Source organism: Eutrigla gurnardus (genome assembly GCF_963514095.1).
Source record: "Eutrigla gurnardus genome assembly, chromosome: 5".
Classification (NCBI taxonomy): Eukaryota; Metazoa; Chordata; class Actinopteri; order Perciformes; family Triglidae; genus Eutrigla; species Eutrigla gurnardus.
In genome coordinates, this window is record NC_139919.1 from 16,831,139 (window position 1) to 16,857,669 (window position 26,531).

At 40.1% G+C, this 26,531-nt stretch overlaps 1 protein-coding gene across 5 annotated transcripts in view; it reads left to right on the plus strand.

Annotated features, from left to right (window-relative positions):
- Nucleotides 1-26,531, plus strand: part of enox2 (ecto-NOX disulfide-thiol exchanger 2) — a 149,404-nt gene that overhangs the window by 79,576 nt on the left and 43,297 nt on the right. For all 5 annotated transcript variants that reach the window (XM_084010101.1, XM_084010103.1, XM_084010102.1 and 2 more), the window contains one exon: nt 24,575-24,706. In XM_084010101.1, the coding sequence (XP_083866227.1) occupies nt 24,575-24,706 (132 nt within the window). The remainder of the gene's footprint in view (nt 1-24,574; nt 24,707-26,531) is intronic.

Genomic DNA, 26,531 nt, shown 5'->3' on the forward strand with positions numbered 1-26,531 from the left:
CCCAAAGCAGATAACATTGCTATCTGAACGGATTATGTTCAACAACACGTTCATGTTCAAGTCACGTCACATTGTGGCAATGCTTACGTTTAACTAGTTAGCATGTTTGGTTCAATTGCCAAGCTTGTTTTGCTTGCAAAGGTTAAAGGTTTTTGATCAACTCTGGCTTGGTTTCAAATGTGTTTTGGGCGTTTGTGGAGAGAATTTGATATTCTAGAGGCTATGATTTGTCATTGTTGGTCAGGCTATTCAGTTATTGGTCTTCGGGCAACAATGGTTAATATAATTAAGTGGATTTATCAGTGTATGTCTGTCACACCAGCTAGATCATCACTGAAAATGTCCAGGAAAACTCTTGATGAAGAAAATAGTGGTAACCCTGAGTCAGGCTGCTTCTAATAATTATTTCCATCATCAATTGATCTGCAAATGATTTTCCTGATTAATTGATTTAATATTTCTTCTATATAATGTCAAAAATTGTGAAAAGTCTTTCAAAATGGTTTTGTCAAATGAACTGTCCAAAGTGTATTTCTTTTAATGTCATAAAGGGCTAAGAAACCAATTGTTTACAAAACTTTAACTATTGTTGAACTAAAGTCAATAATCACGGGTTGCAAATTATTCAGCTCATCAGATCTAATACAGTACAGCATGTCAGATGTGTAATAATTCTGCAAAATCATCTGAATCTATACAAGTTGTCTCAAGCCTCATCCTCCCATCACTCTACTCATCATCACCAAACGGTGGAATTAAATTGGGGTTCATCCTTCAATTCCACTTCCCATTTCTCACCTCCATCATTTTTAATTGTGCTCCGTGGCGCCCCGCCACTCCTCTGCACGCCACAGTGGTCAGGGATTTAGTGCCACTTCACCCCATCTCGCAAAGCCTACAAACATATGAAATCTAAATAATTCACAGTGCCAGAAGGCACTCTCCTCTGCTCTGCTCTGCAGACTCCCGCTGAAGCTTATGGCTCGAGCTCTGAAAAGATTTTAATACACAGAGACCTGCTTGATCAATGCAAACCGGACAGCATTGTTTTGCACATGGTCTCCTATTATTACCTCCGAACATCAACGATGCAGAGAAGATAAACTATTAGCCATTAGATGAGTCTGTCCCCTTATCCTTAACTCCAAATATGTTGTCTTCTCCTGATTATTTTGGTTATCATCTTCAGCTTTGCTAAATTGATTTCTAATTAGGACATGGTCTGCCGTATCTGAGATTAAAGTATTTTTCTTTAAATGATTTAATTAGTAGGGATTTACACACTATGTGTATGTTTTAATGCAAATATTTAATTGATAAATTGAGAACATAATTTATTATTAAATCAATAATTGGATTTAATCTCTAATACTTTAAAAGCTTTTGTAAAATTCAAAAGCACTTGAAAACAAATGTCGATTTAAAGTCCATTTAAGTCTATTTAGTCGATTTAAAAAAACAAAAAAAACAACTAATGACTTATCTTTAAGTCTTTAAAAGAGAGACTTTCCCTCTTTCTCAACCTTCCAACCCTCCTCCTCCTCTTAGTCTTTGGTCTTGTTGAGGGCATGTTCTCTAACTGAGAGGGATGGCCGATGATTTAGGGGCTCAGAGGGTCCAATTACAAATGTAAAGGCTGTTGAGAGGTTTTATCTACCATCATTTTCATAAAGCCACCAGCAACTGTCCAAAACACAGAGGAGCAACCGCTCTCTTGGATGACCTGATGAATCATTTATGTTGTCGAGTTGGACGAGATCTGTTTCTACTATGAATTAAGCTAAGTTTGGTTTTCTCTAACCTCTGTTGTTTTTTAACCCTTTGAAGTGTACTAGTAGAATGTGGTAACATTATAATACTCCTTCCCTCTCCCATAATTGGAGATGTGCATGTTGATCTAATATGACATCAAACCATATTACATTGGATGTGTCATGTTGGGCTCAATCAAATATACATGGACCAATAGAGTTGATTTTTTTTTTTATATATTGAAACAAATTTAAGCTAACCAAAAGAAGAAGGGACTTGAAATGATTCTTAAAATTCTTTTTTCTTGGTATTGTCTGTGCTCTGTCAAACCAGTAACCTCAATGGAAACTGAAGGAATCTGTCTGTTTTTAACCAGCGCCATGCTCACAGCAGCATGTTCATCACCCTGCAGCTTTTCTTATCTTCTATCACTACCTCCCCCTCCGTCCATCCCTCCCGTCCTCTGTCCTTCCAGCCTCTCTCTCTCTGCCTCCAGCCAGGGTTAACTGATCCACACCAGCTACCTCTCGCTCCCTGACATTAGCGCTCTATCTAAACCAATGTGCTGAACATATCCTCTCCCTCCTCCTCTTCGTCATCATCCTGCCATCTTTTTAACCCTCGACCCGCTCATTTGACAGGGCTCTCTGATAGGCTGCTGCAAAGGTAGTAAAATATAATTAAACCATTTTCCAGCATCCTCATCTGACGGCGCTGGGGGCTGATGAATGAGTGGATGACTGATGAGTCGAGGGGGTTAAAATGCCCGTTTTTAATTTCCCAGAAGGATGAACCATGAGAATTTTTGTTTTATCCAACCTTAATACCATTCCACCAAAATATTGATTTTACTCTCATACAGAATATGCCAAAGAAAAGCAGCAAATCGTCACCTTGGGCAGGCTGAAATCAAAATGTTTGGGGGTCTTTGATTAAATTGATGAAATGATTCATTGATGATCAAAATAGTGATTTCCGGTCCATCATCAAAGGCCACATTGAGTAATCATTAATGCATTACAGGTCAATTACCCTTACCCCATATATGTGGAAAAGTAAACCGGTCTAAACGGTAAACACAACAATCGTCACAGCTCTACATGTGAAGGCAATTGTCATTTAATGAACATTTTCCTCCACTTCTGTCTTCTTCATATTCCTTCACTTCACTCCAGGGTATCTAGGGTCTCTTTTCCCCCAGAACTCTTTGACAGGAAAACCCCAGTGATGTTTTCACTCTGTCATCCTCACATCTCATTGGGCATCGGGGGGCCTGTTAAGCTTTACTCAGAGGGAGCCACCCAGTCGTAATTAATGGATGACGGTACCAGCCTATACACAACCCGAGGGAGTGTCTGTTAATGTCAGTGATTCTACACGCAGGAGCAATTTCTCCTAGCTTACGCAAGACATCAAGAGAAAGGATAGAGAAAGCCCGATCACATTTTTGACAGAAAGTACAAACTAGACTTTATTTTATTATGTTTGAGCAAAGGCTGGATGGAATGTCATGGGACATCTGCACCGAGGCTGACCATGTTCTCTGTCTTCCTTTTTGAAGGATCTCACAACAAAACAGAAGCAAAACTTTATTTATAGGCTACACCACGTTTGTTGTCAAGAGGATTGCCGTGTGCATAAAAAGTTAGGAAAATGTATAAAAGCACGCCGTCCAGTGTTTTCGTACCCAGGATCGACAGGCCTATATTGGCATGATGACCACTAACCCTTCACCTCTAAAGTGATGAATGCGATGATTTCATTCTTTCTTTTAAGCGGTAGTTGTGTTTTAATGGCGATCGCTAACCAGAAGCCTCCCTCCTCCAGTCTGCCCTCTCTCATACATCAAAGATTATTCTTCCAATTATGTGACTTTGTAGCAGTCCTGTGGGGTTTTGAGGTTTCGATACCACTGCTCAAAAAAGTAATTTACAGGTGCAAAAGCAAAAAAAAAAAAAAAACTAGTCATACAATTAATCTGCTCTGCAGTGGTTCGGAATACACGTATTAATAGACATACTTTTTTTATACTCAATGGCATTTTCAAAGGGCCCTGATCTCACTGCTTTCTGGCAACAGCTGCCAAAACAAACTTAAAATAACATCATACAAACTTGTGTCTGCAGTTTGAACAGCCTTATGGATCATAAGATAGTCCCTCTATTTCTACTACAATTCTGCAGGTTTCTCTCTATTCTCCATGACATGCAAGAAGGACCAATCTACTCTGAGCTGCCAAAGTCTTAATTAAATACGAAACAATCCTTTTTTGCAAAAAATGACTTGTGCTGCTTTGGATCTTGGAGCTGCTTCCGCCTTTCTTGTCTTTCTTTTCACTTTCCTTGTATTCAGCATCACCCTCCTTCTTGTCCTCCCAGTTGTTGCCTGAAAGAGGATGTCATCCTCATACATGGGTGGAGGTGCAACAAGACAATGTTTCACAGTTCACAAGATTGTCTTTGCTGAGTTACACTTTGTAGTATATTGTGTTGCATACTCACACAGGACTCAACCTTTTTTTATGTACAATTCTCATATATAGAACTTAAATTCTCTGTTGGAAAATTGATGATGTAATTACGCCTACAGTGATGCATTTAGACATAATGCAGAAGTCAATAGTAACACGGTAGCGATTGGAAATCTAGATAGCATCAGTAAAAACAATCGCAAGGACACAATTTCTTATTGATCACAGCCGTGTTTTAATATACATGCTAATTAAATGGATCCAATGAGAAATGCAGATTGTGGCACATCCGACTACATTTTTGCACACTGAATAGTGGGAGGAAGTCTCTGCTTTTTGATGTGTCAGTTCTCATATATTGCGGAGGCCCCAGGGTGTTCTAGCATGATGATGTTTGTATCAACGCAGCGGTGGCTTTGTTAACAGCCCTCTGACGTCCCCCTGCGTGGCTTGACTTCCCCCTCAGGTGTTTGCATTGTGTAAGGACGGCTAATGGGTTTAATCTAAACTCGGCACACCACATGATTAGTGTTGTTAAATTCCAAAGTTTGTTGTAATGCATTGACCGGAATGCAGTTTGAGCCATTTGTCAAAGGGAAGCTGAGGTTTGTAACAACTTCAGACTCTCTTGCGTTCACTGTTGCCTTTCTATTCAGCCTGTCACCTTGTTTTCTGGATGTGCCATAAGCATGGGAGGTTGGAGGTGCAGCTGGTTTTCCTACGTTGTTTGTGTCAATGATGAGTTGTAGCTTTGAGTCCCTCTCGAGAGGAGCTGACATCATTTGTAAATTGAGCGAGTCATGGATTGACAGAAAGCTAAGTGGCAAAATTCACTGCTTTGCTGCTTTTTTTTCTTTCTTTTTTTTTAGTTAAATGTCTTTTGGTTTTGAACTGTTGGTTAGACAAACCACATGGCTTATGGAGAAAATAATCTGCAGGTGAGCTAAAATGAAAATAATTAGCAGTTGCATTATACTATGCTTATAATTGAATGTTTTTCTTTTTTAAATAATATTTAAATTGTATTTAAGGAGGTGAGAAATATAGAGGTTGGAATCCTCCTTTGACGACATACAACAAATCAACACTAGGAAATTGAAAAAACTGATACTCAAGCAACAGCAATGCTATAATGAGCTACAATGAAGACAGGACAGAAAAATATATCTAATTCAGTTTAATGAGGTTTTCTCCCACGTCTCTTTCCACATGTGGTACAAACAGCAGATGCATGTCTTTCTCAGAGATCGACTGGAAAAAAAATGTACCAATGTCTCAGTCAACATATGGACAGAGAAGCATGAGCACACATGTCGAGCCCCGAAGGCGCATTTGTGGTTTGGCCTTGCTCCCACGTAAAGTCACGATATCGGGGCACCACAGTTAACCCTTGCTGTGAATCTGCGTTGAGAATGTTTACAACCACACCGCACCATAATAAACGCTAGACCATATTGTTATGCGTCTCCAACAAGTTTTATGAGCAATGAGCCAATTGATGACGGAACAGAAAAATAAAAAAAACTGTGTACACTCCATTGGAGTGAAAGTTAAAGCATCATATATTGCCATCCCCCCTTTTATATTCATCATGTTGGTAATATTCTGATTTCTACAGTGGTGTGAAAAAGTATTTGCCCCCTTCCTGCTTTCTTCTTTTTTTGCATGTTTGTCACACTTAAATGTTTCAGATCATCAAACAAATTTTAATATAAGGCCAGGACAACACAACTAAACACAAAATGCAGTTTTTAAATGAAGTTTTCTTTTATTAAGGGGGGAAAAAATCCAAATGTACATTGCCCTATGTGAAAAAGTATTTGCCCCCTAAACCTAATAACTGGTTTGGCGTTTGCGATAACTTGTAATGAGTCTTTGACAGCGCTGTGGAGGAATTTTGGCCCACTCCTCTTTGCACAGTCGTTGTAATTCAACCTTATTTGAGGGTTTTCGAGCATGGGGACCGCCTTTTTGAGGTCATGCCACAGCATCTCAATAGGATTCAGGTCAGGACTTTGACTAGGCCACTCCAAAGTCTTAATTTTGTTCTTCTACAGCCATTCAGAGGTGGACTTGCTGGTGTGTTTTGGATCATTATCCTGCTGTAGAACCCAAGTTCGCTTCAGCTTGAGGTCGCGAACAAATGGACGGACATTCTCCTTCAGGATTTGTTGGTAGACAGCAGAATTCATGGCTCCATTTATCACAGCAAGTCTTCCAGGCCCTGAAGCAGCAAAACAGCCCCAGACCATCACACTACCACCACCATATTCTACTGTTGGTAGGATGTTCTTTTTCTGAAAAGTGGTGTTACTTACGCCAGATGTATTGGGACACACACCTTCCATAAAGCTTTTGTCTCGTCAGTCCACAAAGTATTCTCCCAAAAGTGTTGGGGATCATCAAGATGCTTCCTGGCAAACATTAGACGAGCTTTAATACTTTTTTGGCTCAGCAGTGGTTTCCGTCTTGGAACTCTGCCATGTAGGCCATTTTTGCCCAGTGTCTTTCTTATGGTAGAGTCATGAACATTGACCTTAATTGATGCAAGTGAGTCCTGCAGTTCTTTTGATGTTGTTCTGGGGTCTTTTGTCACCTCTTGGATGAGTCGTCGCTGCACTCTTGGCGTCATTTTGGTTGGCCGGCCACTCCTGGGAAGGCTCATCACGGTGTAATGTATTCGCCATTTGTGGATTATGGCTCTCACTGTGGTTCTCTTGAGTCTCAAAGCTTTAGAAATGGCTTTATAACCTTTTCCAGACTGATAGATCTCAATTGCTTTCTTTCTCATTTGTTCCTGAATTTCTTTGGTTTTCACCATGATGTCTTGCTTTTGAGGAGCTTCACTTTGTCAGGCAGGTCCTATTTAAGTGAATTTTTGATTGGGAACTGGTGTGGCAGTAATCAGGCTTGGGGGTGGCTAGAGAAATTGAACCTTGAAGTGATAAACCTTAGTTAAGTTGTGTTTTAACTGGAGGGGCAAATACTTTTTCACACAGGGCCATATAGTTTTGGATTTTTTTCTCTCTTTATAATACAAACCTTCATTTAAAAACTGCATTTTGTGTTTACTTGAGTTATCCTTGACTTATATTAAAATTTGTTTGATGATCTGAAACATTTAAGTGTGACAAACATGCAAAAAAAGAAGAAAGCAGGAAGGGGGCAAATACTTTTTCACACCACTGTATAAGTGCCAGCCAAGGCATATTGAGTACAGTGATGGAAAGGAGGGGAAAAAGTTGATATTGAAACACATGAGGTACTTAAAAATAGTGATCGTAAAAAAAAAGTTGCAAAAGAAATATAAATATAGAGTGTAGATAACCAAATGTGTTCAACGATTAGTGTTAGTGAATTCATTTTTGAAAAATTTTAAAACATTTAAACTGAACATTCAACATGGTGAGAACCCCAAGAAAACACTAACCCTCCATGCAACAATGAGATAATGGAGAGAGAAAATGTAACCACTGGGAGAAAATAAGTGCAATGTAAAGTCTTCAGGACAAAAATATGAGATACGTATTGTATACAAAGAAAGGAAAATGGAAGTAATGTATTTGTGTATCACTGTGTATCAATGTACAGTTGCTCTCACAAAGAGATACAGTAGCATGCCATTGATTCCACGCTTAAGATTGGGGAATAGATAGTTTACAAGCAGAAATAATGCATCCTCCCTGTCATCCATGTCAAGAAGCTGTGAAAAGAAGAACGTAATCTCTCTAAATTTTACACTGTAATCAATGGACCTGCATTTATATAGCGCTTTGCTAGCTAATTAGCTACTCAAGGCTCTTCACATACTACATTCAGTGACTTTTTACCCGTTCACACACATTCATACATGTGGCATCATGGCAGAGGAGCCGCCTGCACATCAGGATCTAACTCATTCATACACATTCACACGCAATGGCAGGTGGGGGTTCAGTATCTTGCCCAAGGACACTTCGGCAGGCAGACTGGAGGAGCCGGGATTCGAAACCGCCAATCTTCTGATTGGAGGACGACTCGCTCTAATTTCTATGAACATAAAATTCTTGTTAATCATATCCCCGGGTGAAAAACAGCATACTGTAGCCAATATACAAATAAAAAGCTTTCAATACAGTAATCTATGCAGCTTGCATTTCAACACATCACAGCGTAGCGGTCTGTGGTCTCCCGATGCCGTTGGATAGTATCTCAGTTTCAGAGACCAAACAAACTAGGAGTAAAACCAGAGACTGTCCATGGAACACACAACAAGGTTGCTGCCGTATTTATGCCGAGACAACTTTAAGTTCAGTGTTTACGTAGCCGCTACAGTGTTAGCCTAGCTTAGCTCTGAGCGAGCCGCACTCCAAAACAAGCATCTTTAAAGTTATTTGCGTATCGACTTAACAGACCATGACTTCAGACTTTGTACTAATCGTCGTTACTTTGGCATACTCTTTATTCATAAATTGTAATTATATCACAATGTCGTTTTTTTGTTAGAGACCGCTGCTGTGAATACAGCTCTATGAGATTCACCAGTCCCCCTCCGGGTAAAGGTATCAACTCTGACAGGACGCCGTTTAGTTCCCCGCTGTATCTGGGACTTCCACAACATGTAGAATGCAGTGATAGTGTTGATTTCGGCCATGATTGATGAAATATTATATGTGTAAATGCAGCAGGTGTCGGTCTGATTTCTCTCTCAGCCGTGTCTGTTATGTGCAACGCCACAGACTGTCCTTGCGCTGCATTTACGAGTTCCGCCTTTTGCATTCCTGTAAACAATACGGAATAAAAATAATTGATTTTTGACATTTGTGAATTGATTCAGAATCGTCCGCGTCCGCATCGTGATGCATCTAAGAATCTATTTTTTTTATCTCCCAAACCCCTCATATTTATTATCTTGCGTAAGCTTCTGCATTCTATCTGAAAACACAGCCGACATGTGCAGAATGCATAATGAAAGAATTTCGTGGTTTTAGTTCTCAGTTGTCAAAAACACACTAAAATATTGCAGCTTTCAGTGAGGAGTCTTTCCGGGCGTCTTGCTTTTTTGAAACTCTGCTGTACCACCAGCCCTTCTTGTCACAACATTGCACTGGCAGTAGTTACTGTGACAGAAAACTCAAAGAAAGCTGCCTGGAGGGGAAGGCGTGGCCAGATAAGAGCCCAGGCAAGTTCACTGAGCTGTTGACATCTCCTCACAGCAACTCCCCTGGTTCTAATTGGCTACCACTGATAAGATTCCCATGCTGTAATTGGCAGCTGCTGATAAGATGCTGTCAGCTGCTGCAGCATGGTGCAATGACAACGGCTCAGGAGTTGGTGGGCGGAAGGGGCTAAATCCAGGGCCTGAACCTTGTTTTCCAGAGATAGTTTTCCAGTAGGGGTTTGGCATACTGGCTATGACAAACTTGCTTAATGGCCCTAAAAAAAACATTTTTCTCAACCGGTTTCTTACTATGAATGATGGAATCCTACATGGACACAATTTCTTTTTTCCCCAAAGTTGTAGCGGTGTTGCTTATTCCACATCGGACATTACTGTCTGTGTGGGTCTATTGTCACTGGATTGATTGAGGATATTTTGGGGGAAAAAACAAGTCTTGTATTACTGTGCATCAATCAGAATCCAGCACCTAAATAAAACATGTGATGCCAAAATTGGACAAAATGTATTTTGCAAAACCACTTTCAGTCCAATCTGATGAAACCACATTCAATTTTTGATTTGAAAATATTTTTCCACGATTTTAATTTTTTGATATGGAAAACTGGGTCAATGGCAGGTCCATCTACTATTTACATTGATTTTGGTCGAGAAACCCACAATGATTGAAACCACTTTTTCAGGAGCTTTAAGACATAGAATAAATATAATACATAGAAAAGCATTCTTCTTACATCTTTAACTTTGAATAGGAGATAATGAAAGCACGAGGCCTCTGTGATGTGCTTGTTTAATACACGTTATGAAGATGTCCGTGCATGAGGTGTACTACAGAACATTAGCCAGTGCTACATCCACAAGTGCTTCAACAAATATCTGACCTGCTTCCACTCGAGGTAACCTGAATACAGTCTATTGTTAACTGGCATTATGTGCATCTGCTTTAGTGCTGAGTTGTAGCCCCCATTAGGACTGACTGTGTAGGGGGTCATGAACAGGGAACAATAGTGCTTATGACCCATATGTGCCATTATGAGATATATTCACACGATAGACTCATTCTTTTATTATAGCGTCTTCTATCCGGGTCCTGGGGCTTCTCATGTCACAGAGATTCATATTTTCTGCCTTACCCCAGCTCTGTACTCGGTAATGTGCAGCTGACTCTGCTAAATCCAAAAAAAAAAAAATGTTTCCTGTGGACATTTCATTCCATTTGGTCATGTTTCAGCCCGTACTCATAGACTTACCAGATGTTTTTGCTGGCAGAATTAGCCCGAAGTCTCTTGGGCTTGAGCTGGAACTGCTGATGAAGATATTTTTGTGCTATTGTGTCCTTAGCCTGCATCTCTGTGTAATTAATACACTTTAAGTCCCCACTTCTCTCTTAACCTTACTTCCTGTCTGTGCTGCTTGACCTGCAGGTTATTGTTTGGGTTTGTTCTCTATCATGCACACAGGCATTGATTGATTAAGAGGAAGTGATTATGCTCCTGTTTTTAATTGGAATGCACAGGAAGCTTTGCCTGGTGGATCATGCTACACTGCTGCAGCTCCCAGAACATGTCTAATAGGAGGATATGAGAATGTGTGTTAGGAAGACAAAACCTCCACAGTCCCTGGAGATGAAAATGCAGGCCTTTCCAGCAGTACGCAGACACATTTACAACTATATGTTCAGTATTAAGTCTTTACTTCTTCCATTAGCGTCTCAATCTCAGGAACCGTCTAGCTTTCTTTGTGTCCTGAGATACCAGCTGATCAGAAGAGTTGTTTAAAGCCCGACCTTGGAAATAGCATTTGGTGTAGTTGGATGTAGTTTTTCTGTTGTCATGGAAATTATTTTAGTTTTTAGTTCACATGAACTAGGTATTTCTGTTACGTGATTAGAGTTTGATTCGATTATAATCTTTTCTTCGATGGACAATACAAAGTATCTCCAGTAAATCTGGTAATTAATTAATCCCCTTAATTTTTCAAGAAAAAGTGATGAAGATTATTTGATTGCTGCCTTTAAAATTAAATAATTCAATCTGGTTTGGACTGTTGGTTGGACAAAACGAGATATTTGAAAGTGTCAGCATCAACCAATTTAGTAACCAAGCGATTATTCAATTGAAACTATAATCGAGAGACCAATAATGATGAGATCAATAATGACACTAAACTTTAGCTGTATCCCTACATGTGATAACAGGTGGTTGTATCCATGAACTCCTCTTTGATGACTTTCATTTGTGTAGAGTTGTGTAGTTTTGATTAGATTTAGTAAAGGGTAATACCCTTTTAAAGATAAATGATGTTGTAATGTTAAGTCTTTGTCGTGGAGGAGTGACATAAAGGTTTAAATGCATCTAAATCCACTCTCTGAACAAATTAAATACCTTAATGTGATGTGAGATCAAACATTGACTCTACTTTCAAGGTTTTTCAGTGGACGCTCACTATATCTTTAGGCTGAAAAAAGAATATTGTCTGTCATAGACCCCTAATTGTTTTACAATTTGCTTTAGGATCTTTCCAGCCGTTGATTAACCATGACCATCAAAGATGTTTTCTCTCCGAGCTTGGCTTAATATAACAAGCCATGAGGACTTACAGCGCTGTTGTTGCCTCTACCACCACAAAGAATGACTTTTTTTCTGAGGCCTTTCTCTTGTTCTTGACAGTTTAAACTTCAAAGGAGAGAGAGAGAGAGAGAGAAAAACGGGTTTAAAGAAGCTCTTCAGCCTGTTTTTCCTCCTAGAGGGTGTCAAGCTGTCCTTCAGGCATCAATAGACACAGTCAATTTCTGCCTCATGTACTCAACACGGTTTTGGCTGTGTAGTGAGTACTTGTTAAACAGCAAAACTCCTACAAACTGGACACAGTATGTCTGTAAGTATTATCTTACGTAATGGCAAGGTTCAAGGATTCTGTATTAAATCAAACACACAATTTTGCATTTCAATATTCATCTTTTTAATATTGTATTCCCTCAGGAAGCCATGTTAATAGACATTACTCAGGTTCTCTATTTTCCAATGTGTGCCATTATCGTAGTCCTGACCTTCAGTCACCTGATGGGGATCTCCCTCTGACTACCAAGTATCTTCTCAGGTTTCTTTAGATTAGAAATGTCCACACAGTGGAGATGGAAGGGTACCCTTTCCTTTTCTCCTCCGTGTCTTCTGGGAAGAATGGAGGATGTAAGGACTGACAGCACTGAGGAGGAAATTAATTAGGCCCTGAGAACGTCACACTTGGTCACTCTAGAGATTTCTGTCTTCGACTCAACCGAAGAAAGGATTTTGGATTTGTCAGTGACGCTCCCTTTTCTCAAAGTCATCCCTTATTTTTCTCAAGAGAATGTAAAATCAATACTTGGGTTAAGCTGTTAAATTGTTCTTGATGCCAGTAACCTTTTGTTTTGAAAGATGATGTATACAACCTTAGAGAAATCAAGTGAACGGGCAGTGAGGTTAACACAAGTAAAGAGGAGGGTGAACTAATGAGGTTCTCAGCAGGTCACAATGGAGCTCACTGAATTGATAATATCCGTTTTTAAATTTAAAATTTCATTAAACATCTTAATTGTGACCTTTTGTAATGTGACACATTTGTATAATGAAGGATAAAAGCGATCAAAGCCGAGTGGAAGCAGATTCAAATCCTAAATCTCAATGCTGACATGGGACTCAAAGAATGCCAATATCATGTCACTGCTGTACATTGTTGTGAAGAGTACTAACCTTTCAGAACAGAGACAGATTTTTACTCACATTTTGAGAGGGCTTGCATGCTCGCAATCACATGTGGGATCAATTATATTGCACAGCTGTTCGTTATCCCATCAGATTTAACTGGCTGCGTACAATGGACCACAGTACAGGTGGATCTGATGCATTGTTTCCTCCCTGAATCTGAGGGTTTTCCTTTTTAATCTCCTCATCCAAGTCACCATCTGATCCAGCCTCACTTGGCAAGCAAAGCTTTCAGTTTTGTTATTCATCCTTATTGTTTTGCTTTCTGTTGCCTTTGCATTTTGTATCCGTCATTACAGCCTATTTTAATATTTTTACCAAAATGACTTGTTGCACATGTAGTAGTCTCATTGAATGTAGTGAGAAAAGAGGTAGGAGATTTAACAAATTCAAACCCAAACAGATACCTGGTGTGCAATGTTGCATTTTTATGGTATATATTATTAACCTTGATGTCGATATTGCGACGATATTGTGAGGTTGACCTCAGTGCCTTCATACAATATTAACACAATGAGATGTGCGATATCAGATAGAACAGTCTAAATCTTATCAAGTCTTATCACAATATCGATATTTTGCCCAGCCCCATCTGAGACCCGAGTCAGAACATGTTGTGTGTATGGCTGTGTGGATCTTCATGAAAAATCAATTTTTCAGTTCTTGTGAACATACATTTGTGTATCTGAAGTGCATAGACAGGTGCTAAAATAGAGCGTTTCAGAGTGAAAACAGACACACAGTATGAGATAAATATGTTTTTGTAACATTTAAACGTGTAAACATGTTCTAGTAAAAACCCCAAATAAAAGTATGAACCTAAAAATTTGCACAATGTCCCCTTTTAAGCATTTATTTATTGGTCCCATTTATACAAGCACCAATATCTCTTCATTTCGTTCACTTTGGAGCTCAAGATGAACTCATTAATGGGGGGATAATTCTGTTGTACTGAATGGTTTATTTGTTGTATAAAGTCATTCTCTTTTGCATTGTTCTCTTTTTGCTGAAAATTGTTTGAATTTTGGGCAACTTGTTTAGCTTTTATATATTATATTATATATTTCACATACCTTTCGATGTTAACCGTAGATGAACCTGTACTTGTTAAATCTGCGCTTTGTTAGTTTGCTTTGTCTGACAATAGCTTGATGAGTTGTTTGGTGAATGTAGCTTGTGTATGAACCTCGATATCTTATTTAATTGACCCCCCTATATGTTTATCTAAATTCAATACCATGTCTTTGCTCTGGTTTGTTTCATACAGCGCATAATGGCGTCCCGTGAATTCATCATATTCTAACAGCTGGTCAGAACAAAGTAGGATGTATCTACAGCTACTATGTTTAGAATTAATATCTAACTATATGTGTTCAAAGCAACACAATTTTTCTATAGCCTCATCTGGAATTACTGTATTTTTCTGCTATGTAAGTAAGCAGTAGACTATATATTCATATCGTTTTTAGCTTGATTTAGGGGGACAGTTACATTTTACACACATTAAAGTGTGACCATTGTCTGTTGTTGTTGGAAAACTACAAAAGAAATGGCAGCAACAGATTTGAGTTGTAGCTTCTGTGGTCTGACCGGTGGCACCACTTAGGAGTAGGTGATCTGTGACTGCTGTCTTGTGTATGTGTCACATTGATCCCTGTCGACTCCGATGATCTGCACCAAAACAGTTTGCCAAAAACAAAGAAAAACAGAAACACTGCTGGCTACAGTGTCCCCTGAGCCTGGTCAACGGGAACAGCATCATGTTTGACAACTATATTTCGGAAATGGTAGTAAACGGCCAGAGTCTATTTGGAGTCCTTTCCATCGGCCGGTTGCCCTTCTGTGGTCAGAAAGTGGACTCCTGGGGACAAGTTGATCATGTAGGTCAACTGTAGGGCTTTACAAAAAAAAATGTGTACACATAAACTCACGTAAGATAAATTAAATAATATGCAATGACTAATAATGTTTTAGAGGTGATCAACTGTATATGAATATACAATTACATGCATAGAAATGAACACTGTAAGGGAAATAGGAAATGCAGAAGTATCAAAGTAAATGGATGGACGAATGACTAATGTAAAATTAAAAATAAAAAAATAAAAATAATTATTCTAGGTGTTGGAACCCTTCATAATTCAGTGCGCTGCATATGCACAGTGTCATCTCGCTCCTCATACTTGTTCTGTCAAGATAAATGCTGATGAGGTTCACTGTGTCGAAAGCTAATTTCAGACTCGTCCATGTTATCTAATAAAAGTAATAGGATGCTTTATTGATCCCTGGTTGCTCATACAGCAAACGCACAGCGGTTTAACCATCAGTTCATCTGGTTAAAGCGGTTTGTTTTTATGCACTTGTGCGACACGTGAATTATTGTCCGAGGTCCTGCAGGGCTCAAAGCCGGGGTTTCATCTCTTCCTTTTGCACAACTCACTTCAAACAATAAAAATGCCAATTGCCTCGCTCCTCTTTGGATTGTTGCTGTGGTAATAGTCGGTTTGTTAACATCTGTCTCTCCCTGTAAATTTGGTTTTATTACTCACAAATCAGTATTTACTGATGTGACATCTCAGCAATCATAAACATATTTCACATTCATAGTCACGCTGTCACTCATCGACCCCCTCCAGTACGGAGGAATAGGCGTTGTGCATCATTTGCCCATTAAAATGAGAAGCCATTTCTCCTGCCCGGTAATGAGATCTGTTGGACTTGTTTTGTATTTTTTAACGGCTACAGTGTAAACGTAAGACAGAAGTCCGCATCGCAAACATCGATTATGACGTGGAAGCATATTTGGTGTCAAATTTAATACAATTTTGTCTTCCTTCACTGGCTCATTGTGCAGGTTTAAATAGCTGTAATACTCTTGTATAGTATATTATATAATGCTTCAGTGATTCATTGTGCATGTTCAAATGAATAAGCCAACAAATGAAAAAGAGACCTTCTCCCGTCCTGAATGTGTTGTCTCACGTATTTCCCAGCTGTGTTGGAGGAGTGACAGAAACACAGGGACTATAATCAGCTTCTCTGTAATTGGGTAAATCTTCACTGATGTCAATGTGGACTGAAGGATGTCGTCAGCCATCTTAGCAAACTTGTTAATTCAAGTACATAGAGCTCACCTTTCTTACAGATTACAAAAGCTGTTTTCCACCAATGCTTCAATTTAGACAATTAGAGGAACAACAGGCTAATCTGGTGTGTCTTTAACACAATGGTATAAGGATGACATATAAAATAAACATTTTTATTTTTGCATCCATTAATTACACATGATGTTTGTTGAAAAGATGTTTTTGGGCATTAACAAAGTCACAGTTTGGAGTAATTGTGATTGTGGATATTCATAATTAGAAAGACCCAAAAGTCACATACGTGATTTTTCTTTGCAGAAGCTACGATGCCAGCGTGTTTTCATACCCACATGGACAACAGGTCTTGCATGTTCTTTTGCTTCCCGGCTCATAATCACTGGATGAAACACATCAGGTCAGATAATGTCACTGTTGTGTTAGCAAGCTACAGTAACAGCCATGTTGGTGTTGGTGATGCTAAATGAGAGATGTATGGTTCACATAAAACCAGATGGTACTACGACAAACTGACTTTCTTGACATGTGGAATGAACAAATATATGTGTAATTTCTTATAAATCACAAAAAAAAAAAAGGTCTCTCCCTTGGAATTATGATATCGTGTGGAAACTTCAGTATCTGCACCAGGCAAGATTTCAAGAATTAATTTAAAAGTATGTCCACTTTATCATATGCGTATTTTATTTACTGTTGCTATGTCTGCATTTTTTATTTTCCGGTGCATCCTGCCTTTGTCATCATACTAGAAAGATTTGCATCTCAGCTATAATCCGGGAAGTTTAGATAATAGTTAGCTCACCACAAGATCCATTTATTCGCTGTTCCGGAGCTCACTATCGTATCGAATGATCGTCCTCGGCAGATGTAGTTTGCCTGATTTTGAAATTCAAATTTTCCGAGCAAGGACTTCCAAGAGAGCTTTTTTCCTGAGGTATGGTGTGATCCCAGTTTCAGAATAGCTGGTCAAGAAGTGTGATTTCACATGCACATTAAACATTGTACATCAACATAATCTTTCCCACTGTGTGCAGAACCTGCTAGGAGGCTGTTCACATGATGGTGATCACCCTGACATATAGATGGTATCGGAATATTTGTCATTGTCTGCTGGAGCTCAGGAGCGCTAAATGTACTCTGTCAATTGTTCTGCAGCAGAACTGGAACCAATGTCTTGGTTCTGCAGGTAGTTGAACTTGGTCCAATCAGAGTTGCTCTTCTTGCAGGTGAATAATTAACTATTAGGGTCACCTCACACTATACGTTATATAGTAGTGTATCTGCTGTCAAGGTAGTATCATAGAATCTAGTGCATATAAGTAAAGTTTGACAGTGATACTGTATTAAATGTGTATCTGGGTTTTTTTTTAATGTCTGCGTCTAAAAGCACACTGTAGGGTAATTGCTTGTTTCGATAAGGTCTATATAACCTCTTTTATTGTTGTTATTATGATTGTTATTAAGATTATCGACCACATGAGATATTGTGAACAGATTCAACTTTAATAGCACAACATGCGACTAACAGCCCACAAGCTAGCGTTACATATTAGACTCACGCGGGAAATTTGCATTTTCTACTAAACGTGCTGTTTGTTGTCAAAACTAAGAGCCAATCAGCTCATAGATGAGGCGAGAGCCAGGCGTTTCCCATCATGCCCCGGGGCTTGCAGTCGGTTGAGAGCAACTGCAGCGCCTGGCTCTAAAAACTGCCGCCGCCTTGATCTCGTGAGATGATCGTTGCCCACATTTTCATGACGTCAGAGCAAGTCGGGATCAAGTCGGACACAAAACTAACCGGCATGCATTTTGCGGCGATCGCCGGCGATCGATTCTGCGCAGGCCTGACTCATCTCCAACGAGCCTAATCTGACCAATCCAAAGGAAGTACATCTGAGAATAACAAGAGAAATCAACAACAGAAGAGGCCCAGGCATCGAAACGTATTCCCGCTTCCAACCATCTAATCACTTTGCAAAAGCACAGCAGTACACTTTGCTGCTTGCGCTCACAATCATCCTCACAATTCAGCCACCATATGGCCAAGACATTCAAATGTCAGCATTTCGGAAAGCCAACCAGGCAGTGTGGAAGTTTAATTTGATTGATTCATAGCCAAACACCATGTTAAAGACATGTGGCACTTTGTAGTCATGTCCGTTTTGTTTTATTATATATTTAAGAGACAACCCTCACATCCTATTGTTGGGAATACTTGGTGGTATTGATGTGGTGAGGTTGAAGCTCTTTCTGGGATCTCTCCACTTTCTCCCCCTCTTCCTTCCACGTGCTTCCATCCCTCTTTCTACCCCCCACCCAGTTATCAGAGTAATCTGTTCTTGTCTGTCAACTCTCTGAGCCCGATAAGGAGGGGAACAAGTCATGTTCCTGTCAGGGAACGGATGTTCCTCCTTGACGACCTTGACACAAACACAAATGCCCCTGCTCCACTTAAAAATAACTCCTAATAAAGCAAGAGAAATTGAGGTTATTTACTACTCTACTTGTAATTAGGCATTTAGCTGCAGTTGCTGGGTAAAGATTGTTGGATTCATGACAGAGCAGCTTTAGTTTGTTAATTTATTACGTCAGCAGTATTATTCAATGCCTCCCAGTGTGGGTGATTAGCTGGAATGAATGTGTGTGTATGTGTGTATATATATATATATATATATATATATATATATATATATATATATATATATATTTATTACTGGCAAGAGCAGTTTTTGTTGCACTCAGGACTTGGTGGTGAGTGAAAATCTGTATTTTTCCAGATAGAAATGATGTTTGATGTTGCTGGAGAGCTTTAATTAAATAATTTAAACATGATTCCCTCCTCACTCACTATGGGAATGAATGACGAAGAATAAATATTCTTCGTCCAGGGGAGGATGTGTGGGATTCAGAGCACTTGTGACTCACAGGACATAATCATGTGCAGGAGCGCCTGATTGGGCTATACTGTGGATTGGATGTGCGTAAGTCTTTTAGTGTTATGACAGACTTTCATTCACCTCTTGTATAAATTGTGTTCAGTTTTTCCAATCCAATTTTGGAGACAGTGATTTGATTTGACAAGCTCGGCTGCCACCACCTCGCAAAAGCAACGGTCACCTATTAGACACAAAGGCAACATAGATTCAGTGGATGTGTTTGTAATGGAGGCTCGTCTCTTTTTCCCACAGGGCTTTAGGGATTCAGTATTATCATCACATTTTAAAGGCAGCACTGTGTCATTCAAATTCCTTGTGCAGGAAAATGCCCGGGGTGGTCTCTCACCCAGTTTTGGAGGTTAATGAAATTACTTCTTTTTTTTTGCCCTTATGTATAAAGCCATCGCTCTCCTACTTTCATTACAGTCAGTTATTCAACAGGCAGGTAATTTCATTTTCAATGTGTTTATCCCCTGTGACCTATTAATTGTTGTACTTTTTAAATAAAATATATTCTAGACTCCAGAAACACTTTATGGACACAATAACCAGGCAGGAATGTTTTATCTGCTTTATTGAAATAATTACCTGATAAATCCGATTGAAAATCTGTCTAGGGTGTCTCCTCACAGACTACTTAAATAACCATGTTGTTGTTCATGAATGATGCTTTATCTCATTACCACATTTTCCTATCACTACGACAACTCGACAGCGAGATCGGCAGTAGAATCAAGACTCCTTACATCGAATCCTAAAAATAGTCGACTATACATCGTCACCCGTATTAAAAGCTGATAGAACCATAAAGAGTGATTTGCGACATTGAGCTAATACATCCAGAAATGGATGTCTCATGTAAGACAATTTATATCATATCACAATATGTATTGTCGTATTACCACCCCACACTAACCAGTCCAAAACGAGCATTAAAAAGCACATGCTTTGCGAGCAAAGTTTTGCCATAGTAACATGATGAGGTGAGACATGGTGGTCAATATCCTTGGCAGGAGCTGTATTTTTGAAGATTTTCCCGTCAATGTATGTGAACTCAACTTGTATTAAGATATTTATTCATCAGAATATATCAAGGTGATTGGAAGAGAAACGGCAGAAGGCGTTTTGAAATAATTTAAAAAAAAATCTCCCATGAGGCCTGGCCGTCTTAAGGCTTCTTCTGTCATCTTTACATCTTCACTTTGTTGTCGTCTTTTCTGCTCCTAAATGAGATGTGGTGTTATATAACACTCAGGGCGCTCTTCACTGTGCCACCACTAATCACCAGACCCCTACCAGTTTTATCATAATTAACAGATCAAAGAAGCGGAGAGAAGGGCAGTCATACATTATTAAACAGATACTGTGTGTGTATGTGAATGCTTGTGTATGTTAGGCACGTTACTAACTGAAGAATAATATAGTGATCTTTGAGAGCACTCTTTCTGTTAATTCATCACAGATTAAGTCGCACAAAGTGTCCTCGAAACAGCGTTTTCTTCTATGCATATGTCTTGTCTTTATGGTCTTGGGTTCATATCTCATTGTGGTGAGACTTACTGTATTCTCCCAGACGACCCTGAAGGTGCTCTTAGGACGTACCTCCATACTCAGAAACACATACACAAATGTACAAACCTGCATTCAGGAAATTAAGGCCAAAGAGGCATTCACTCTCATCGAGCCGTTGTGCACTGAAGGCGTTTTTTTTTTTGTTTTCTACTACGTACTTCCATGCATACCTATGGCACGTATCTCCTCCAACAATTCATTTTTTTATTCGGTTGGAGGACATGTGTTGTTGTGTAATTATAATAACATAATCTGTCTGCGCAGCCACTTTGTTCAGGGTTCATTTATATTTAGACTAATCATAGGGTTTCACTATTCCTACTTTGTGTTCATGTCTATCATCAGGTACCTGTGCATTATCCATCGCTGCAATGATCCAAGTTAAATTTCACTCTGCTTTCTGTCATTTTGCCTCGTCTGCATCACGTCTTTTAAAAGTGACTTTTTCACCCTTCATTGTCTTCGTCCCTCATCTTTTTAGCGGCCTCATGAATTCCCTCTCTAGGGGCTGTAACAAACTTGTAGTCAGCTGTTAAAACTATGTGCATTTTAGACTAAATGGCCCAGAGCGTCTCTCTCTGCTGTTGAGGCTTACGGCCAATGGGCCTTAAAATGACTTAATTTCCCTATCAGCCTCCTGGGGGAGCTTTTAGGGAAGCTAAAAGGCGGTCAAAGCCCACAGGGAGTGAGTAGAGGGAAAGCCTTGGGCTGGTGTGGTCCCCGGCTGAATCAAAATCACTATCGCTTAATTGCCATGGGCAAAATCCACGCAGAAATCTATGGTGGTATGGTGTTTCGGGCGTGGAGTTGGAATTATGAATTATATCCATCATCATCAAAGCTTTACATATTCATATTGCTTGTTTTGCCAAAAGGAAATTTATGAAATGCAAAGATAGGTGATATTATAGAAGACAAAAAGAAGAAATCCAGAAAACATTCACATTGGAGAAGATGCAACCAGTGAATTTTTAGTATTCATGCTTAAAAAAGAACTTAAACTACCAATCCATTTCTAAAATAGTGGCCAATGGATAGCAGTTGCTTTGAAAGATGAATGGATCAATAATTTCTACTCTATATTGTATATTTTGCATATTTATACTCTGTTTATGCCCCGATGAGCCAACAGCTGAATATGATTTGTTGTCTTTTTGGTTTATTCTCATCACCATTAAGTTTAACTTTCTCTGATCATTTGACCTTGAAATAAGCAAGTAAATGCTGGGATTCAATTATGTATTTTCCTTCCATGCAAAAAATTGGCATCAAAAACGGCAAAGCAGAGTGTTGCAATCCATGTTTTTTGTTCAAATATTCTCTGCCATCGATTCCCTCATTGACAGTATTGTCTCTGGCTCCTATTCCCCCTTCTGGCAACGTCAACTTGTGTTGCTGGGCGTGTGCTTGCACATGACTGTATCCCTGTGTTGATTTCCTTAGCAGCTGTTTGCTATTCCTCCCGCAGCTCTATATATTGATGTAATGATGTGGGATGGTTCCTTTAAATGCAGCCAAGACTGACTCCTGCCCTCAAGGTCACTTTGTCATACCGAAATCAAAAGCCCTCAGTGATTGACGCACAGAGCTCCAAGTCTGAGAAGTATGATTGATTGATTGATTGATTGATTGATTGATTGTGTGTGTGTGTGTGTGTGTGTGTGTGTGTGTGTGTGTGTGTGTGTGTGTGTGTGTGTGTGTGTGTGTGTGTGTGTGTGTGTGTGTGTGTGTGTGTGTGTGTGTGTGTGTGTGTGTGTGTGTGTGTGTGTGTGTGTGTGTGTGTGTGTGTGTGTGTGTGTGTGTGTGTGTGTGTGTGTGTGTGTGTGTGTGTGTGTGTGTGTGTGTGTTGGCCCTTGTATCGATGCAAGATGAGAAACTGAAAGAAGAAAAGCACCAAGTTGCAGATGTGTTGAGTGAATGGGAGGACAGGGAGAGACAGATGAACTGAAGTGTGCATGATTATTGTCGGCCAGGTCTAAAGGAGAGTGAAGAGGAGTTAACCTCACTCGCCACTTACAGTACGCCTCGATGTCAACCATCCATCCAGTCAAACAACGCTTTGAATATGAGATATGTTCAGTCGATAACGGCTCTGTCCTCCAGTGATGAACCGAAATTAATTCTGCTGAAATGTCTTTGCAAAGCTGTTGACCTCCAACGATTTCCCATTAAAGGCCGATGACCTGCTGTGTTCACAGTTCAGTAGACGAGATGGGAGGACAAATGTATGTATTTTTGTATGCAATTTCAAGAGGGATATTTATCTGTTGTTATTATTCCTAGGAAGGTGTAATGTAATAAAATACATATGTATGGTGTATATCACTATAGCAGTAGATAGATAACATGTTCTGGATATTTGAGTGAGTATAAATAAAATAGGCACATTGGGATATTAACTAACTTTGTTATGTAATTCCTGTCACAGTGTTTGCTTCAGGAAACACATCATTTGGCTTAAGATTTTATTGAACTGGAAGACTCAAATAAGTTCTATCACTTGCAATTACTGTAACGCAGAATTTAAGACAACATTTAGGATATATGACGGTATTGAGATCCCTAAATTCCATGTTGTTCTGGAATTCTAAATGCTACCAACATATACAGTAGATTGCCCAGCTCTTATTTGTTCAGCTGAGCAAGTGAACTCAATTAGGAAGGACATCACCTGTCGAACCCCGAGTGTGTGTCACTAAGAGTGACGGCATTTAATGTCCTGTAACCTGAAACCACCACTCCTCTCCTCCTCCATTTCAACTCCTCCAAAGTGTCCCCAGTTAACACGGCTGTGTCAGTTAACAAGCCTGTGAAGTCCTCGTCAGCAGCATAATCACGGCGACAAACAGGCACAGGCGGTTTTATCAGGCCTCTCCACGGCGGTGACAGCAGAAAGCTCTGCAATGAGTCGTTCGGAGAGGGAGGCAAAGAGGCAAATAGCGTTTATTACACATCGCCAGCTGTGTCTGAACACCAGGAATACCAATGTAGTGGCCGTCGTGCAGACAGACACACAACGCAGTGCGTCACCTCCTCAGTGGGCTCCGCCACAGACCTTCTGGGGTGTGAAGTGTGTGCAGGATCCAGCACTTCTCATTATTAACAGTAGTGTTGGCTTTGGCATCGGGTGAGAAGAGGGCAGCTTGGCTCAGCCAGCAGTCAGCAATTTACGGGTCTGTTGGAGAGAAAGAGGTCGACCAGAGGAGAGAATTAAAGAGCATTTAGAGCTGTGAAATAGACTGCAGACTGGGAGAATGTGTGCCGCTGGTGGATGCACGATGCCTTCATGTTGACTTTACTGCAGGGTTTTATTACCGGGATCTAAATGTGTTTGATTTATTATGCATCACTTGGCAGAAAACCACGAGTCTGGGGTTGGGAATTTGAGGTGATGCGTGTGTGTATTTGTCGTGCTAAGTTGGAGGTTTTTCCAAGGTTTAGGAGCTGAGCGCCTTGCCAAGTGCCTGATGGAATCAGGATTTGTGCTTAGGTACAGCAGCGATCTTGTTTTCCAACACTTGCAAGTGATGGTCTTACTGGTCTTATTTTCAAATAATTCTACATTTGTGTGAGGTTTTTTTTCAGTCAGTTGTTGCAGGTTTTGTTCAATTTCTGCAGCAACAGGATGAAAATATTCTTAATGACGTTTCTTCGGTGTCAGGCTGACTGCAGGTTCACAGTGGGCTCCCCTCAGACAAAGCACCGAATTAAAGGAGGATGCCGTGACATGACAGCACCACAATGTTGAAAGCAATCTTCCCCGTCACGTGACAGGATTTACAGATGACAGGAATGATACTGACTCTTCTCTCCGTCCCTCTTTTTTTCTCTTTCTGCAGAAGGGATCTGTAACGTGACAATGGACTCCAACTCGATGACGATGCCCTTGTCGGACCCCAACGCATGGGCAACAGCCATGAACAACCTAGGGATGCCTCCCATTGGAATCACTGGACAGCCACTCATGCCAGGTACCACACCGCCTACACTTTACCACACATCACCCAAACCACAACAACATTTTGCTGCATTGTGGTTGCCCAATACCAAGTAGAACTACTTTTATATTGTTGAGCAGCTCTTCATTCTAAAAGCATCATATTCAGGCTTTTAGAGTTTGACATTTGTTGGATGCCTTTTCGTCTAATATTGCAACAACAACATTCCATGCAGATACATTGACTTTAGAACTGCCGCTTTAGCTTTAAATCTCTCGTAATAATACAATTATGCTAATCAAAAACCTCTGTTTTCAAGATTGGATCACTTTTCAAAGGCTGGTTGGCTTTTTGCATCTAAATGTGTTTTTTGTTTGGCAACGTTGCCTTTGACTGCATTAGTGTTCAGGAATGTAGGACGCAGACTAGCACGCTCTGTCTGCCTCAATACAATATCTGTACAGTGGGAAAAAGCAGCAGGTTATTTTTCAACTTAAAGCTGTGTGCTAAGCTCTACAAAAGCTTCAAAAACATAATATACATACATTCAATGTGACCTCTGCATTTAACCCGTCATAAGCATATAGGAGCAGTGGGCTGCTGTGAAGGGCCTCAGTAGAAACGAGGGGCTCAGTGTCTCACTCAAGGACAAAACCATACACATCTCCTCTATTTATATCACATACCGTACATCAGGTAATGTGTACGCTAAAGAGCTGAGCTCAGCACACCACAATGACTCAGTCATTTTGTTCATTATTTCTCCTGTATTATTGCAACCTGAAGAAGCTGCCGTGCTCTGATTCACCACTAAGATATGCAGCTTTACCGATTGCTCTGCCATCTATAACATTAGTTTCAGCTCCCCGCCCCCACTCACATTTCTCTGAAGTTATTCTGCCATGTCTTTTTTTTTTTCTATCCTCCGTAGAAAGCCTTTCCCTAAAGCCTTTTATAAATCACTTCTTAGCTGAAATGCACTTTCATATTTGAAATATGCCAGGCCTGTGTGTGTGTGTGTGTGTGTGTGTGTGTGTGTGTGTGTGTGTGTGTGTGTGTGTGTGTGTGTGTGTGTGTGTGTGTGTGTGTGTGTGTGTGTGTGTGTGTGTGTGTGTGTGTGTGTGTGTGTGTGTGTGTGTGTGTGTGTGTGTGTGTGTGTGTGTGTGTTCTCTTGGAGACAAATGGCCTCCCAAATGCACTCCTCAAGAAATATTAAAGGAAGCAGCGCGCACACACACACACTCTCTCAGGCCTGGCATATTTCAGAAATGGTAAACAAAAACCTTTCTAGGAGAGAGAGAGAGAGAGAGAGAGGTTAAACTTCTCAAGAAGGTAAGCAGTGGAACTGAACCCAGTGTTAGATGTGAAGACTGGATGCTGGACACACACACACACAAATCTATTCAAGAGTATGTGTTTCAGATGAAGTGTGTATTGAAGCTGCCAACCTACTCCTATCGGAGCTGAATCACAGTGCTTTAAGGTGCTGCCATAGCAGGAAAAGCACAGGTGTAACTAACATCAACGATGGCTCTGTTCCATTTTAAGTGTGTTTCATTAAGCCGAGCCAGTGATACAGCGCGTGCAACGCCAGAGACCTGAAGCTGGCGCACATATATGGAATGCAGCAATTAGTGATGTGATTAGCTGCACCTGTGTTTGGCAAGTCGACGTCTCTGCTGTAAGAGAGGTCGAATAAACGTCTCGTACGTCCAATCAGACCGTCTGTCAGTTTTGGCCTCGAGTCGTGCTTAAAACCAGCATGTAGTCAGGCCAGTTGTTGATCTGTGTGAAAGAAAAGAAAAAAAATATCTTTTTCACTGCAGATAGGCACAAGTCAAAGAAACAAAATTCTCCC